The 16,331-nt window shown below is 42.8% G+C and overlaps 1 protein-coding gene across 1 annotated transcript; it reads right to left on the bottom strand.

Annotated features, from left to right (window-relative positions):
• Positions 1–12,582: 12,582 nt before the first annotated feature.
• Nkx3-1 (NK3 homeobox 1) lies at positions 12,583–16,327 on the bottom strand (the record flags this gene model as incomplete). Its single annotated transcript, XM_048801470.1, has 2 exons — positions 12,583–15,422; positions 16,282–16,327. Coding segments are annotated over 2 exons (465 nt in total), but the record flags the coding sequence as incomplete, so codon positions are not given.
• Positions 16,328–16,331: the final 4 nt, after the last annotated feature.

Raw genomic sequence — 16,331 nt, 5'->3', positions numbered from 1 at the left:
CAAGGTCTATAAGGTTCATTCTTGGTGGTGTGCATTTTATGGGTTTTGATAAATAGTAAAGGATGTGAAATAACTGTTATAATTTCATACAGAGTAGATTCACTGTCCTAAAAACCCTCTGCAGTGCACCTATTCATCCCCCTCACTGATCTCTGGAAACCCCTGATCTTTTTTCCCCATTTCCACCATTTTGCCTCTTGCAGAATGTCAGAGTTGGGTTCACAAAGCGTGCAGACTTTTCAGATCGGCTTCTTCCACTTCACAATATGCATCTAAGCTTCCTCCAGGTCTTTTCATGGTGTGGTGGTGTGTGCCTGTTGGCGCTGGGTCATATTCTACTGTCTGAGTGCAACACAGTGTATTTATCCTTTTACCTACTGATGGACATCTTGGTGGCTGCCATGTTTTGGCAGTTGTGAATACAGCTGCTCTAATCCCCTTCTTTAAAAATGGTTCTGGAAAAGATGAGGGAAGTGCATGGCTGGGCAGCTGGAATGAAGCTGACAGATCTGTAGCAGCCACAGCCAGATTTTTTTTCATTTGAGGATTTTAAGTCACCAGTTCAATATCCTTATCAGTTATGGGTCTGTTCAGATTTTCTGTTTCTTTGTGAGTCAGTAGGTTTTGTTTCTATTAACCTGCCCATTTCATCAAAGTCATCAAATTTGTGTGGGTCCCATTGTCCACGATACTCTTATAATCCTTTTTGTTTCTGCAGAATTGGTAGTAATGTCCCTACTTTCATTTCTTATCATAGCAGCTGAGACTTCTTACTCTTTTCACAGTCAATTTAGCCAAACATTAATCATTTTTACCCGGTTCCCAAAGAACCAGATTTTGGTGTGGTTGTGTGTGGTTGTTTGTGTGTGTGTGTGTGTGTGTGTGGGTGGGTGTGTGTGTGTGTTGTGTGTGTGTGTGTGTGTTGTTCTTACTTTTCTCTCTGGCTTTTTTGTTCTCTATTTCATTTGTCTCTCCTCTGATTCTCTGTCTCACATGATACTGTGGAGGAAAAGCAAGCAAGCATGCGTGAAACAGGAAAATCAGGCTGAATTCAACCTTTTTAACAAGAACCCACCTCTATGACAATGGCCTTAATCCATCACCTCTTAAATGTCCTACCTCTCAATACGTACACTGTTGATCTGGAATGTCCGCAGCAAAGCTCACACTTTGAAAGCATGATCCCCAATGTAGCAAGGATTGTGGTCTGACTTTAAGTTAATGATTAGAGCTCTGACCTCATCGGTGGATTAATCCACCAGATGGACTGGATTAATCCATTGATAGATCAATGGACTACTGGGTGGTCCCTGTAGGTAGGTAGGGCATGACTGGAAGAAGCAGGTCTCTGCAGGTGTGGCCTTGAACTATATCTTCCCTGGCCCTTTTGTCCTTCCCTGCTCTCTGCTTCTCTGCTGCCACGGGGAAATCTGCCATGTCCTTCCACCATCATGTCCTTCCACCATCATGTTCTGCCTCACCTTGGGTCCAGAGCAATGGAGTAGGCTGACCAAAGACTGAGACTTCTGAAACCATGAGCCAAAATAAACTTTTCCTCTTTTAGGTTGTTCTTGTGAGGTATTTTCATCTCGGGGCTTTTAGAAATGGTCATGAAATTTCAACATGAATTTTAGAGGGGACTTTCAAACCTCAGCACTATTGTGTTTGGAGAAGATAAAATCCATTGAACTTTAGTTAATGGCATAACTTATGGTATACACTGAAGAATGCCCACGTGCTCTTGAGAATAAGGTGGTTTTGTTGCCGTTGGGTGGTGCTCTGTGTAGGTCTGCTTGATCTACTTCACTGTCATGTTGTTCAAGTCCTGTATTTAATCTTAACCTTCTGTCGGCTTGCTCCATCCTTTGTTGGGGGTGAGGTATTCAAACCTTTACTATTATAGAACTGTCTGTTTTTCCTTTCAGCTCTGTTAATTTTTGCTTCATATAATCTCTTACTATGTGCATAAATGTTTATAATTGTGATATCATCTTGCTCCATTCAGTCCTTTTTGAATATATCAAGTCCTCCTTTGTCTCTTGTGATCTTTTTTGACTTAATGTCTGTTTAGTTTGGTATTAGAATAGCCACCCTTACTCTCTTGATTACTCTTATTACTCTTTGTATTTGATGTCTTTTCCATCCATTCACTTTTAACCTGTTAGTGTCTCTGGATCTAAAGTGAGTCTTATAAACATCACCTTGTTGGATCATGTCTTTTTTTTTTAAATCCATTTGATCAATCTCTGCTTTTTTTTTTAAAGAGAAAGAGAGAAAGAGAGAGAATTTTAATATTTATTTTTTTTTAGTTTTCCGCGGACACAACATCTTTGTTTGTATGTGGTGCTGAGGATTGAACCCGGGCCGCACGCATGCCAGGCGAGCGCTCTACCGCTTGAGCCACATCCCCAGCCCCAATCTCTGCTTTTGATTAGAAAACTCAATCCATTTGCATTAAAAGTAATTACTGATCATTTATTTTAACTGTCATTTCCTGTGTTTTCTATGTGCTTCATTTCTTGCATTACTTTCTGCTTTTGTGTTTGGTTGATTTTTTTTTTGTACTAAAATTTTAATTCCCTTATTGCCTCTTGTATATTTTTATAACTATTTTCTTTGTAGTCACCGGGGGATTACGATTAACATCCTAAAGTTATAATACTCTAATTTAATTTTAATATCAGATTAACTTTAATAACAAACAAAAATGCTGCTCCTTTTTTAAAAATATTTTTTAGTTATACATGGGCACAATATCTTTATGTTGTTTATTCATTTTTTTATGTGGTGCTGAGGTTAGAACCCAGGGTCTCACACGTGCCAGGCGAGAGCTCTGCTGCTGAGCCACAATCCCAGCCCAGAAACGCTGCTCCTTTACAGCTCCTCCTCCACCCCAATTTTAGCATCACCCAGTCTCTACCCAGTTCCACAATTACTTAGATCACCACCTCCCCTTCTCCTTTACTGCAGTTGTTTTATACATTATTGTGTAATGCAGGTAAGATTCTCCATTCCTTCTTGGATCCTGACCTTTTAAATATTTTTTTCACTCTTTGTGCTATATGGTTCTATGGGTTTTGTTAAATGCATAATATCATATAGCCACTATATCACAGTATCACAGAGAAGTTTCACTGTCCTAAAATTCCCCTGTGCTCCAACTATTCATTCTTTCCTCCCCCAAATCACTGGCAACCACTGATTTATTTTTATTTTATTTTTTTTTATTTGTTTGTTTTTAACTGCTACTTTAGTTATGACTTTTCCAGAATATTGTGTAGCTGAAATCACACAGTATGTGCCCTTTGCATTCTGGTTTCTTCACTTAGCGATATGCATTTAGGTTGTATCTATGTCTTTTCAAGGATTGCTAGCTCATTTCTTTTACTTTTAAATAATACTGAAGACCCTGGCCAAGCCAGCATCTGCAACACCCTAGTAAGGACACCCCTATAGTCACCTAGTTATTCTGACAGCATTGTTTCCTTTGATTCTAACAGTCATGTGAAACAAACCCTTTGTTTAGATTATACAAATTAACTCAACCTACACTGGGCTGGACGTTGTCACAAATTACTGGGCATCTGCTTGAACGATGACTTCCATGCAAATGTTGTTCTTAAATTTTAATGGTTTTGAATTTGGACAGCTATGGAAAGGGTCTGACAGCTCCAAAAACAGACATTGTTAAATATAGACTGGTAGGAGCCGGAAGAGACCCTAGAGATGACTTTATAGACGAGGAAACAAAGACATAGAAAAATGGATCATTTCCCAAGGTTATCAGACCTTTGGACAATAGTCTCATTGAATCAACTAATAGGGGAGGTCTTCTCCTCTGACTTCTCCCTCCGTCCCTCCTAACTCAAGGATCTAACCTGGCCATGAAAAGTCTCTAGTCTTTGGATCCTTTCCTTTCTTTTATAAAGAATGTTGGAATTTGGGTACAGGGGCACACCCCTTAATCCCAGCTATGCTGGAGACTGAGGCAGGAGGATCACAAGGTTGAAGCCTACCTCAGCAACTTAATGAGACCTTGTCTCAAGATAGATTTTAAAAATAGCTGAAGGTGTAACTTAATGGTATAGCATTTGTCTAACATGTTCGAGGCCCTGGGTTCAAATCCTAGTACTGAAAAAATAAAGTTGGGGAAAAAGATATGGTCCACGTGGTCATAAGACACTGAACTTCAGCTTCTGAATTCCTCCCTCTAGTCCAACTTAAGTGGATGAGGCAGTGGCCAAGTGTAAACTGCTTAGGCAGGCTTTTTCCTGCTCCATACCTCTCCCAGGGCTGGGAGAGTCAATGAAAAACCAATCAATATATGTTTCATTTTTGTTTTCTGTATAAATAGTTGTCTTATCTGAAATGACCTTTCTCCAAGAACTAATGGTCATAAATATTTGCGGCTGGGCATGTTTAGAAATGCCTCTTAGCTATTTTTGTTGATTTATTTTCTTTGTACTTGAGCAATCCAGTTTTGGGCAGGGAAGCAAGCAGCCCTGTTCTGTGGTCTAGCTCTAAAGATTTAATTCAGAGGACATAGTCCTTCCCCTATAGGAAGCATCTCATATGTATTCTGTGGGATTATAGCTCAGCCCAGGAGAAATTACCGTATCTTGAAGACATAAGTCTTTAATTCTCTTTGTAGTAAGTTTTTCTGCACTTCTCTTTGAGTCTGTTTTCAATCTATTTACCTACTTCAAACTTTTGTGTCCAGTAATATGGTGGTTTATATTATGGAATATTAACCTACTGGCATATTAAGTGGTCACAAAAATGCTAATGCAAATACCACTTGTGATGTTGCTTCATGGAAAAGCATGTATATATTGAGTGAGTGTTCTGAATATGTATATATTTAATTATAGTTTGCAATTTTATGCATACATTTGGATAAAGTTTAGACAGTTTCTCAAAAAGAGTAAAGTGAACTGGAAATTCTTGATGACCTATTATGGGCTAGATTTATCTCATTTGATTCTTAGAACAACTCTGTAAATAAGGCCTTAATTCGAAGATTATGAATTTGAGTTTCAGTTTTGTCAAATAACTTGTCTAAGGTCTCACAGAACCAACCTGAAGGGACAATCAGGATAACACGTTACACCTGAAGCTAGAATCCATCCTCTTCATCATTGATATCATGCTGCATTTAGAGAATCCTGTGTGATTATTGACTTAGGAGGCAAAGGGCTTAGAACTATGGCATTTTTCAGTTAACAATAAAAATAAGCATGAAGACCTTTTTGTCACCTTCCATAATTTCTGAGTTGAAGGAAAAGAGGCATAAATAATGCACTAGAGAGAAGTCATCAGATATTTATTTCAGGCAATGATGTGCATATTCTGAGATCTAAAGTTGAAAGGGCTCCAAGAGAAGAATGTAATAGCTTAGAATATACGACTAAGCAATAAGACAATCAAAATTATTTGGCTTATAGGCAGGACTAAACTCAAATGATATTTAGCAATAGAAATGTATTTATTTTTCTTCTCAAGCTCCAGCCTTCTTTTGTGTATGTGTCTGTTGGGGGGAGGTGGGGGTGTTCATGCACGCTTCACCCTGATCCATTTTCTGTCTCTATTGAAATCAATAAACTTACTCATATCAGGGATAAATTATTCATTATACTTAGTTCATTACTTCTCCCAGGAATATTCAACTGGAGAGGAATTCTTAAGATTCAAGAATGAATCTCTAAGGATGGTATTTCAGATATCAGTCATCAAATATCAATCAATCAATCAAAAGGTCTCCTTTTTTTCCCTTTACACAATGGTTTCCCTTAGGAGTCAGAGACAGGACCTATAGGAATGATTTGATTCCATTTACCACCTAAAGGATTAATTTCCTCATTTAACAAAGAAGTAGCTGAAACTCAGGTGAGCTGGGGTGATTTGCTCCCATCTCACAATTAGCAGGTGTTAGCCCAGTCAGAGCCCGATACTTCTCTTTTGAATGGTAGGACCGGAGGGCTGGCAAGGATCTTGGAGTTGAACCATGCACCTCTACCTTCTTCTGACCTCTTTACCAAAGAGTTGTCAGTTTCAAGGAATCTTCCCCATGGCAGAGAACCCGCATCAGAACCCTCCCGATTATGATGCTTAGAACTGAGCCTAGTACTTCTGGTGCAGCCTGGATTCGTTCATTTGTTTGTTTATTCATAATTCTCCAGACACAGAGCTGCTCAGTGCCCAACTTCTGTCTGCTCAGTGCAGAGGAAGGAGGGGCTGCTTAGCTCTGCTGCTCAGGACATCATACCCTTCTGGTTGCTGCCCAAGGTCAAATCAGATCTGGGTATTAGGATTCATGATTAACTGTGTCTTCTGAGTCCTTTCTCTCGGCCTCCTGGAGTAAACGGCACCTTGTTCTCCAACACGGCTGCTTCTCTGTGTGTGAAGTGTCCTATCTGTGCAAACCCATCCTGCTCCTCTGGGATGTGTGCCTGAACAGGATCTTATAAAAACTATTTGGGTTGTAATGTGAACACCTTTCCTCAGATCCTGGTCCAGCTTTTGTTCCTTCCTGAAGCCAAAGTTGACATGCCCCCAGTCTGTCTCTCTAATAAAACTTAATTTCCAGGATATTGAGCCATCTCTCCACTCAGGGGTCAATCGGAAGCCATTGAGGGGAGTCGTGAGCTCACGTGCACACAAGGATGCCTCCACAGCCCCTGGGAAACCATCTATCCAGAGTTCTTCCCCTTGAAACTCGTCGTTCCTCCTCTCCCTCTCTCTCTCTCCTTTGTTCTTCCTTTGCAGGTGAACTATCTCCCAGGAAACATCACGACCCTGTGACCAAGAACTCAACTGAGATCCAGGCCTGAAAAGCATTTCTGGAGTCAGGATTCTGGAGCTACAAGGGTGCAGAACTCTGAACTCTACACTACTGCTGTCTTTAATGCGTCTTCCTTGCCAGTGCCACTAGCTCTCACTCCATTCCCTCTCTCTCTCTCTCTCTCTCTCTCTCTCTCTCTCTCTCTCTTTTTTTTTTCCTGTTTAAAAACTCTTGGGACCGGGCTTGTGGCTCAGTGGTGGAATTCTTGCCTAGCATGCACGAGGCACTGGGTTGGATCCTTAGCACCACATAAAAATAACTAAACAAAACAAAAAAAAACTCCTTCCAATCCTGGCATGGTGGTGCATGTTCGTAATCCCAGTGACTCGGGAGGCTGAGGCAGGGGGATGGCAGTCCAAGGCCAGCCTCAGTAATGTAGTGAGGCTCTAAGCAATTTAGCAAGACACTGTCTCAAAATAAAAAATTTAAAAAGGCTGGGGATGTGGCTTAGGGGTGAAGCACCCCTGGGTTCCATCCCCAGTAACATAAATAAACGACTCCTTCCACCAGAATTTCTTGATGCAATTTGCACATTTATGTAGGATCTTGTCTATTCATTTAGCAGATAAGGAAAATGAAAAACCCAGAGTGGTTTTAATTTGCAGGAATCACACTGAGGACCCTGGAACCTTGTCCAATCTTCCATCCTTAATTCACCCTGCCAGTTTGTGCATTTCACTAAAGGGCAACCGGAGAGAATTCTGCAGGCTCTGGAAGTGTCTCACTTCTCTAGTGCAATTCAAAAGTCTGTCCTACTGATGTCTCCATTATTTGTTATGTTATCGCAGGAAGGAGATGTAGGCAGTCTAGCCAGAGCTCTGCTAAAGCTAAATAAGTACCTTGCCTGCATCTTTACCCATGGCAATCCTCGGAACACATGCCACACTCACCACTATCCATCTTGGCAAGACATGAGAACCTGCAGGAATGGCCTTTGGTGCTTTGGATCTTCCTCAGAGGGGGAAATACCATGAAAGACCTAAGTAGTAGCAAGTTCCCAGCATGGAGTGAGGGAGAGATTCCAAACTTTTCCATGAGAGAATCCCATCCCTTCCTGCCCCCAGGTTCCTGCTGTGACATTCCTCTCCATGGAAGAACTGGGCAGAGGGAACTCCCTTCCATCACCCCATTTCCAAATATTGGTTGGGTCACATGGAAGCTTTTCGGTCATTGGAGTTCTAATGCCAACTCTGAATTTACTGCATGCAAATTTTAGTCAAAAACCTTGTTGCCACAAGGCATATTCTTTCCCCTCCTTGAATGACTTCCACTCTTATCCATCTCTTCACCCAAGTTTAAAAAAAAAAAGTTTAATATAGCGATTTGGCAGAAGGAAGTGTAAATGTTATGTCAGTGGTAAGACACCATTTAATCCTGACGGATGGTTTGTCAGGGAAGCGTGACGCTAGCCGACAGACATTAAATAGCACCAGCTGTTCCTAGCGATGCACAAACAGGACTCTGTGGTTCCAGGCAGGTGAATATCCTCGGCAACTCTAAGATGCCATTTTATTTCCTTTCTTCGTGGGACAGAATATATTGCCAGCCCTGGGGGGTACGGATTGGAGATGGGTAGTGATTGCTTCTGGATTACCAGGTAAGCAGAACACCTATGCAGGTTGGGTTCCGTAAGCATTGAGTGAGGGATTTGCTGGGATAGGCTGGGTTTTCCCCGATTACAGAGGGCCTTTTGGTGGTGTCAGAAATTCCAAAAGAGGGATGCTTGGGAAGAAAGTAAGAAACAATCGGAAGAGCAAACCAAAGGAGGGGGATGATGGGAAATTCCCAATGCCTCTCTTCCTGGCTGGCACCTCCAGGTGTCTCTCTCCTGTCCTGACACCATTGAGGCTGAGATACTAAGGAGGACAACCCCTTGTAAAGAGGCTTAGTGAGTGAATTGCAACCTTGGACATTAGCATTAAAAAATACTGATGTCGGGCTGGGGTTGTGGCTCAGCGGTGGAGCCCTCACCTACCACATGCTAGGCCCTGGGTTCAATCCTCAGCACCACATAAAAATATATAAGTAAAATAAAGGTATTGTATCCAACTACAACTAAAAAAATTAAATATTAAAAAAAATATATATGCTGATGTCTGAGATTCCCAAGATCTTCATCCAAGGAAATGTTAATGTGTTAAAGTAGACTCAGGGTCATCTTGCAGGTGCTCCTGAGAATGTGGGCACTACTGGTATTTGAGACTAAATGCTGCTGGAATTTCACCTTTAAGAAAGCAAAATCAACATTTTTTTTTGTTATTGTTGTTATAGTTGTTTTTTTCTCCCATGCATCACCACACATTCTAGGCTTTTAAAAAATATATCATGGTTTTAGTCTATATATATATAGACTAACCATATATATATATATATATATATATATATATATATATATATATATATATATATAACAAAGTACCTGTGGCTGGGTATTTTTATTTTGTCTTATGGTTTTGAAGGCCTAAGAGTATGGCACCAATCTTGGCTGCTGGTGAGGAACTCATGGTAGATGGTATTGCATCGCATGGGAGGAGCACATGTAAGATGTCACATGGCAAAACAGAAAGGAAGAGACTAGGGAGGGACGGGGCTTGCTCTTCAATAACAACCCGTGAGACACATTAATTGAGTCATGAGAGGGAAGCCCCCGAGACTTAATGACTTCCACCAGGTCCCACTTTTTAATGGCTCCACCACCGTGACACTGCAACACAAGGAAACAGATTTCTAGCACGCTAGCCTTTGGGGGACAAACCTCTTCCAAATGACAGCAGTCATTCCAGTGAGAAAATGGGACTAGTCCCTGTCACTCCTTTCTCTGTCCCCCATCGCCTCCGGTATGGGCTCTCCTGTGACTGAACAGGCTGGCAACTGGAGACTGCCCCGTTAAAGGAGGCTACGTCTCTGTCCTAAACCCAAATCTGACCCAGTGACGCTCAGGAAATAAGTCCAGGCCACATCTGGAGGCCCTGCAGAGGTGAGGGAAGGACACTCATGCAAGCTGGGATTCTTTCGCTCTCCCTGCAGACTTAGAGCTGCCTTTTCACAGGCTGCTCTGCCTGGGAAAGTCTGCAGGGAGGCCAAGTCCATGGTTAAACTAGGAGCCCTTCGTGTTCCAGGACTCTCGTTCCTGCCCTTTCTCTTGAGCAGTAAATAACTCAGCTTTGAAAAACATGCCTTGGTGACACGTTCAGGATGGCCAAGGGAATGGCAGAGCCTGGATGCCTGAGAGTAGAGCTCAGAGCTCCAGCCCTGGTCTCACTGGCTCACACAGATTTCCTCAGTGCAGAAAATGGTGGTGACCATGGCCCCGAGGGCCACCAAGGAAGGGGTCCTATGTCTTATAGTGGTGTCCACCAAGTCCCCCTGAACAGAGTGGACATAATCCCACCAGCTGGTGGCAATACTGGTGCAAAGACTTGTCACTGTATTCCTTGATGGCCACAGCCCTACACCCAAAGAAACTGCAATTCCCAAGTTTCCTTCCACTTTCAAGAGGCAGTTAATGCTGGAATTAAATGCCCATCTCACTTCTCTCAGTGTGGGACATCTTGGTTTTGCAGCTTCAAGTACTGGGTGAGGCCTCAGTCACAGCTGTGTTATTGGTCGATTATGCCCTCTCCTCAAACCTGCCTTCCTCACGGCCTTCCAGGTGTGTTTCTCTCAAAAAGGTTTTGCATGCCGCTCTTCATCACATGGTCTATTTCCAGGACACCTAAGTTATGTGACTTTCTCTTCATGGTCACTGTTCCCTCTGAGGGCAGTTTCAAGATGCATGATATTAACATCATCCTAGAAAAATGATTTGCTAAAATTACACTAAGATTTAATCTCACTCTGGTTAGAATGGCAGTCATGAAGAACACAAATAATAATAAATTCTGGTAAGAATGTAGGGGGGGGAAGTATACTTACACACCATTGGTGAGAATGTGAATTAGTACAAACGCTATGGAAATCAGACTGGAGGTTTCTCAAAAGACTAGAAACGGATCCACCATAAGACCCAGCTATACTGTTCCTCAGTATTTCTCCAAAAAAATTAAAGTCAGAATACTGTTGTGCTACCTGCATAACTATTTATAGACTTAATAGTCAGGTTATGAAACCAGACTAAGTGTCCACCAACAGATAACTGGATAAAGAAAATGTGGTATATATACACACCGGAGTTTGTTATAAAGCACAAAAAAATTATGTCATTGCAGGAAAAGTGGATGGAACTGGAGAACATCGTGCCAAATGAAATAAGCCAGACTCCGAAGTCAGGGGTCATGTGTTTTCTTTCATATGTAGAAATTAGAGAGAAAAGGTTGGGCCCTTCATGAAAATAGAAGGGAGACCAGAGGGGATAAAGGAGGGGAGGGAAGGGGACAGTACGAAGCGGGTGGGGGACAAATTAGACCAAATTATGCTGTGTGCAGTTACAAATACATCACATTGGAGCCTGCTGTTGTGTATAATTATAATTTACCAATAAAAATATTTTTTAAAAGGAAAATGATTTGCTTCGTGGTTAGAAGAAAAACATTTTTGTTAGGTGTAAATCCCTGACATTTACTTCCCCTCTGATGGCTATCGGCTTGCTAAGGAGGCCTGGGGAAAACCGGCAGGACCAGAAGTGACAAAACTCTGGCTCTAGAGACTTACAGGGGAAGTCACTGAAAGGCAGACTGAAAAGCAGTTCCAAAGTGCAGGGACATGGGACATGCCAAGGGGAGCTGCTGAAAGGAGCCGGGTCTGAGATTAGAAGAGATAGCAGGGAAAGTTGGAAAGGGGACAGAAAAGAAGAGGCAGAGAGGACTACTTGAAAGATAAGATACTTTTGTTTAATTTCCTGGATTAGTTGCTTTTAAATGGTTTACCAGAAAGGAAAAAAAGCTGCTCTGTTAATTTACTGCAGGAGCTTTGTAATTGGAGAGCTAATGGCCTTCCAGGGGAAGGGAGGAAGGCAGGATGGCTGTAGATTTGTGCAGAGTTAACGCTCAGAGGTGAGCATGCTACAAGAAGCCCCACCTGTGTGTACAATGTACTTAAGGGATTAGAGCATACTTTGAAATTATGATATGTTTTACCTAAAGTAAGCACCTCACTTTTTAAGCTTCTATTTCCTTGAAGGAGGAGGGAAGAAAACCATCCATTCTCCCAGGTAATCAGGTGCATAAGACTTTCTGCTTGTGGGATTTAATAAAGTTTAGTGCAGGGGGATGAAGGGTGTGTTATTAATCTTTTAGCATGATAAAACTTATTGTCAACACTTGTGATTCCAATTCAAAGGTCTGGCTTGCAAGAGGTCCATCAGCTCTGGTTACAGGTGAAATTTTTAGGAAGACTCAGGAGTGAGAGGGCCAGGGAAGCTGTAGTATGAGGGGTGAGGGGAGATGAAAAAAGACTTTTTAAAGCAGAATTGCTGTGGTGTCCATGTTTCCTTCAGGGTCTTCCGGAAATGCAAGTAAATACTTGATGGTCTTTATTTAAATATAAAGTGTCCTGGGGCTGAAGTGGGGTGATTATTAAAGACAGAAACTTCATCTCCCTTTCCTCTGTTTACCAGGAAGGGAGGCAGGGCCCGTTTATAAATGAATAATGCTCGTCCACTACCGACTAAGCTGCTGTTTTGGATGATTTTGTAGCAAAAGGTTTGTCAGCAAGGCAGAGGGCCAGAGGATATGGTAACCAGAAATACCTATATTAAACAGCATGCAGTTTTTAGGGGACTGAGAATCACACACAGATATGTCTAATAAAGACATAGAGACTTTATTTTTAAAACACTCATGTTGCAAAAAAAATACATAGAAAAATAAAGTTCAACTGGGGTACTTTACTAAACTTCAAGTCACAGACCTTTATGTTACATATTGAAGCAGTGTTCGTGAACTAATTTATTAAACAGGATAGAAACAGACTGTCCTGGTCACCTGTCAGGCTCAGAAACTATTTCTTCAAATATTTTTCTACCAGTTCAGGTGTGGGTGAATGACTAGTTCCAATGGGGATTGATAAACAAAATAATTTGAAACAAACTTTCTTTTTGCAACACAATACACATCACAGGTAAATGTTTAATCCTCGTAGAACTGCAGGTTGAAAGAATTCAGAGAGGGAAGAAAGAGTACGGAGTGGAGAAGCAGCACTAAATGCTTAAGAGACTGTCCAAAGCAGACAGCAATTGGGGCTCCTCTGCATTTGGAGCCATCTAGTAGTACTGTGGAGGAGGGGGGCGGCAGCACGTGGCACTGGACATTTCAACTTGGAGCACAAGCCTTGGAAAAATGGGATGAAACTGGCTAACTTTCTATCAACTCACTTTAGGAGTTTGGCCACCAACAGTAAACTGGCCCTTTTAATAGGAGGAAATTGAAACGTTTCTCACTGCACAGAATTAAGTAGTGGGAGCAAGAGACTTCCCAGCCTCAGGGTACCTCATGGGCAATGTTTTTGGGTTATTCCCCCCGAATGGCTCCTCTAGTACAACAGAAACAGGAAGGCAGCCAACCTTCTTTTTTTGCTTGTTGCTAGTTTCACTGAAGTCATTCTGGGGATCTGATATAGTACTGAGCACAGGTCCTAAGCATGTGGATAGTTTATTTGGTGATGGAAGCCACGACCATGTTGTTTTGAACATGGTTTCCTTTTTCTTAGCCTCTTCCTGCAAAGGATATCACCTCCTTCTCCTGCTCAATGGATGGGGCTACCTACAGCCCAGGTACGTTTCTTCCCTGCTCTCTCTGGGAGCCCTTCATTTCTACTGGATGGACCCTTCAATGATATTGGACCCTGGGCACTACATTCTTGTTTCCATACAAAAATGCATTAGCCCTCACCTTCTCTGCCTACAGGGATTTCCAAAGAGGGTCAGACTCTGAAGTGTAACAACGGAGCCACAGTGTCCTATAAATGTAGCAGTGACCTTCTCAAGCTGTCAGGTCTTTAAATAGGATTTGGGATTTAATGCTGTATATTTTTAAAGGAAAGAAATAAGCATTGCTACTTTAGAAAATGTATGTCTTTTGGCCGGCTCAGAATCTGCCCCCCTCCCCCTTTTTTACCAAGGCTGGGTGTGATAAGAGAAAAAGAAAGACCAGATCTCGGGCTAAATAAGAAAGGCCTATTAGGTGTAGCCAAACTAAAAGCCTGGACTAAAAAGAAGGCCCTTCAGTGGGTAATTGCTGCAGAAAAGAAAAGAAAAAATAAAATAAAATAAAATAAAAGGAGGGAAGAAAGGACCTTACCCTAAAAAAAAAAAAAAAAAAAAAAAAAAGGTGTCACCTCTGTTACAATGGAGAACAAATTCTACCCTGAAAACCCCAGGAACCTCTCATTCTAAATTTTCCAGCTAGGGCAGATGGGGTTGGCAGACGCCTGTCCACTTTTTGCCAATAAAACAGGCAACAGGACCCTCCTCAGGCCCCTGCTTGGACACGCGGAGGTTCTTCTGGCACAGTCCCACTCCTTCTGGTCCAGTTCTGTTTATACAGCTTGTCTTAAAAACCACAGCGAGTGCATCTTGTTCCACTCAGGCCACCCTGTAAATACTTAAATTGGCATATTACTGAAAAAAGGAATAAGAAGCTCAGATTTTCACCTCCCCACCCCTGTCCCATGCCAACCTGCCCAGAGCATGAGGGCTTTTCATTGAGGCCTTCCTCACTTTTACAGGAATAGAGAGAAACCTTGGCCATATTCCAAGGCCAATAGGAGTTTTTTGAACCTAAGTTTACTTCGGTAGGTGACATCCTCATCTTGGCTGTCTTTCTCTCCTTAGGTTAGCTCTTTCAGAGTTGATATCAATTACCCAGGAGGATGGAGCCACAGTAACAGAATCCTCAGGAGCAAGGCACACAGCTCATCCAAAGTCAAGCAAAGTGCTGGAAACAGCACTTGGTTTTTCTCTTCCTCTCCTCAAACAGTAAGCTAAAAGCAACAGTGATCTATGGCAGGCACTGGGGGAACTATTTAGATAGTGAAATAGTTGCTGCCCTGGGTCTTTCATTGGCCCACCAGTGAAGAATCTGGGATTTCCACAGAAACCTCCAACAGTTTTGGTCTGCACACCTCCTGGGCCCCAGCCCTTCCTGACCTCAGCCCCTTCAGTTTTCCACAGAGACTCTCTGGGGAAGGCAGTTTCTGATGGCACATAGTTGTCCTCTGAGCTGGCGTTACCAGAGAGCAGGGCTCCAGCTGCCCAGGCAATAAAGGTAGGGGTAGTAAGGGTAGCTGTTATACATGGAGATCAGGGAGGCCCTGGAGAAGCCCCCCTCCTTCAGGACTGGTAAGGCGGAGGGCTTCTCTAAGTCGCCCAGATCTGAAGACAGCTGCTTTCGTTTAGTCTTATAGCGTCTGTTCTGGAACCATATTTTCACTTGGGTCTCAGTGAGTTTGAGGTTCTTGGCCAGGTGAGCCCTTTCGGGGGCAGACAGGTACTTCTGATGGCTGAACTTCCTCTCTAACTCAATGACCTGAGTGTGGGAGAAGGCAGCTCGGGAGCGCTTCTGAGGCTGCTTGGGGGTCTGGGAAAGGCTTGGTAAGGCGCCTGAAGTGTGCTCACAGTCCAAGAGATAAGTCTCAAAGTGACTATCTGGAAAAGAGAGGAGGAGGAGGATTAGAAGAAAAAAGCTACATGTTAGCACAGAATTCAATCCACCCTTATCTCGTCCCTGAGTGAACAAAACAGCCCACTGTTATCTTGGAAACATTTCACTTTTTTCGCATGATTAAGGAACTCTCTGGAAAGGAGAATGAGTAAATTTGTATATTATGTATTAGTTTTCTAATAATCAGCAAGAATCCGAAGTTACAGGCGCTTAGTGGTTGCACTTTCTGCCATATTGTTGAGTACAATTAAATGGGGGATTCTGGATATGTTTGTTAAAGATATGTGGGAGCAGGCAGGCAGGAAAACACCCCAGAAGTAAGACACCCGGTAAAGGGAGACCAAATGGTATCCGGAGTTAGCATCCGGGTGGGCAAGAGAGGGCTTGTGCGATGGGAGAGGCGGCAAGGGCTAATGGCAAGTTCATTCTCGGGCTTTAATCCTCTTTACCCTAAATGAGGCGTTAGGTTGGTGCAGAAGAAGTGATGGGAAAGAAAATGAGTCTACTCTATAAATATTCCAACGGTGTTATTTCTCCTTAAGACCAAAAGAACAGTCCAAAGTACTGTGTTACGGCCCACGAGACTGAGAAGCAAAGGGACTTCTGCTGATCAAACAATAATATTAATACATTCTTATTAGTTCTAATCGCCAGAGCAGGTGCCACTGACTTTTGCGGGTCAAGCGGTGTCAAAATAGGGCACCACCCTGCACAGGGGCTCAGGTTTTAACCTCGAGGCTCGTCCGTGGCCAGGGGATAGCGAGGACAGTGATGCCGCACCCCAGCATCCCGAGCTCCGGGAGGTCCTCCTGGGACCAGGCCTCCCCGGTCTCGCCGTCTTACCTGGCTCGGACTCCGCCAGCGTCTGGGCCTCCCCCGGAGCGGCGCAGGGC

The sequence above is a fragment of the Marmota marmota genome, unplaced genomic scaffold (genome assembly GCF_001458135.2).
Source record: "Marmota marmota marmota unplaced genomic scaffold, marMar, whole genome shotgun sequence".
NCBI lineage: Eukaryota > Metazoa > Chordata > Mammalia > Rodentia > Sciuridae > Marmota > Marmota marmota.
Note: the sequence above shows the minus strand (reverse complement) of the source record. Positions and strands in the feature narration are given on the sequence as shown.